At 67.2% G+C, this 1,955-nt stretch overlaps 1 protein-coding gene across 1 annotated transcript; it reads left to right on the top strand.

Moving 5' to 3' along the window:
- Positions 1-33: 33 nt before the first annotated feature.
- On the top strand, positions 34-1,941 carry H696_02119 (hypothetical protein; the record flags this gene model as incomplete). The annotated part of the gene is made up of 8 exons (XM_009496015.1): positions 34-108; positions 233-338; positions 453-609; positions 703-797; positions 946-1,065; positions 1,286-1,549; positions 1,678-1,825; positions 1,908-1,941. The coding sequence occupies 8 exons, from the start codon at positions 34-36 to the stop codon at positions 1,939-1,941; spliced, it is 999 nt and encodes a 332-aa protein (XP_009494290.1).
- Positions 1,942-1,955: the final 14 nt, after the last annotated feature.

Here is a 1,955-nt window from a genome sequence, read left to right as displayed (position 1 = left end):
CGACCGAGCGGCCGCTTCTTCTCTCGTCCCGCCATGTCCAAGTGTCACCTCTGCCACGAGCGCCCGCCAGCCCTGAAGCGGCCGAAGGACGGCTCGTTCGTGTGTAAGGTGCGCCCTGGTTGTTTGTCCTTCTTTCGCTCCCTTCACACACGCCTCCCCCCAGCGCGATTCACGCGGGCCCAGTTGACACCCTCCCTCACGCGCCACCCCTCCGTGCCGCCCCTACCCGCAGCAATGCTTCCTTGACATCTTCGAGGAGGAGGTGCACCAGACCATCGTGTCGAACAAGCTCTTCCGCCCTGGCATGCGCGTGGCCATCGCCGCGTCCGGCGGCAAGGGTATGCACCCTTCGTTCCCCCCCCCCGTTCCCACTGCCTGCCCTTCCTCGCCCTTTCCGGCTTCCCCACTTGTGCCCGGGGCATGGCGCTGACCTCTTCCGGCTGGTGTGTCAGATTCGACCGTGCTGGCGCACGTGCTCACCCGGCTGGACGCGCGCCACCAGTATGGCGTGCACTTCTCGCTTCTTTCCATCGATGAGGGCATCGCCGGCTATCGGGATGACTCGCTGGCGGCGGTCCGGCGAACTGCCGGCCTGCCGCCATTGGATCCGTCGGACGTCCGGCGCAATGACACCTGGGCCGTCGGCACGGCGGCCCCCACATGCCCGGATGGCGTGGCCGACGATCCGCACGCCGCCGGCAGCCTGGGCCTTCCGCTGGAGGTGGTGTCCCATGCGGAGCTCTTCGCCGGCTGGACCATGGATCGGGTGGTGCAGACCATCGGTCAGAAGGGCAACTGTGCGGCGCACACCCACATGCCACTATCTCTCCCCCCTCCCGGGCCCCGCTCTCCCGTTCGTGGACACCTCCCACTACATGTCCCCATTTGCCTGGTGGCCCCCCTCCCTCTCTCTCTCTCTCTCTCCGCCCCACCACTGTCACACAGGCACCTATTGCGGGGTCTTCCGCCGCCAGGCGCTGGACCGTGGCGCGGCCCGCTTGCGCGCGGATCTGATCGTCACTGGCCACAATGCGGATGACATCGCCGAGACCGTGCTGATGAACCGTGCGCATGTTCTTCTCATGGTCCCCTCTTTCCCCCCTCCCGCTCCGCTGCCCTCCCCCTTTTCTTTGCCCATCTTGTGCCCTCCCCCTCCCCCCCCCCCCCCCCCACTTTTCCGAGCCTCCCCCCCTCCTTTTCAGCCTGCCCACTCGCACCCGGCACCAGCCTCGCGTGCTGGCCATGGAGTTGCCTGGGATACTAAGCCCGCCACCATCCGCCCCAGTCCTCCGTGGGGACATCGCACGGCTGACGCGCTGCACGGCCATCGTCACTCACACGTCCGGGTCCGATGGCCCGGGCGATGTGCCGGTGGTTCCACGGTGCAAGCCCCTGAAGTATGCTTACGAGAAGGAGATCGTCATGTATGCCTTCTTCCGGCGGCTGGACTATGTGGCCACCGATTGCGTGTACTCTCCGCATGCGTACCGCGGCCATGCGCGGGTCTTCCTCAAGCAGCTGGAGACAGCGCGGCCGAGCGCCATTTTGGGTGCGCACACAGGCCCCCCGACGGGCATCCAGACCCTCTTGTCCCTTTGCTCGTGGGCCTCCGGGACACTCACCCCCTTTTCCCTCGTCCTCTGCGCCCTCCTGTCCCCGCGCCCTCCCCGCATGTAGACATCATCCACAGTGGCGAGGCGCTGACGACCGCCCGGCAGGGCACTCGCCTGCCCACGCAGGGGGTCTGCTCCGTATGCGGGCACGTTTCGAGCTCGCGCGTGTGCGCCGCCTGCCAGTTGGTCGACCGTCTGAACACCTTCGAGATGTGCGTGCTCTCGCTGCCTGCTCCTCCCCCCTGCCTTTGCTGCTTCCGCCCACCTCCCTGGCGCTCTCGCCTGCACCGGCAGTCCTGCCGTCATGGACGATGCGATGCCCAGGTAGGATCGGGGGAACAG

Source organism: Fonticula alba (genome assembly GCF_000388065.1).
Source record: "Fonticula alba strain ATCC 38817 unplaced genomic scaffold supercont2.3, whole genome shotgun sequence".
NCBI lineage: Eukaryota > Rotosphaerida > Fonticulaceae > Fonticula > Fonticula alba.
Note: the sequence above shows the minus strand (reverse complement) of the source record. Positions and strands in the feature narration are given on the sequence as shown.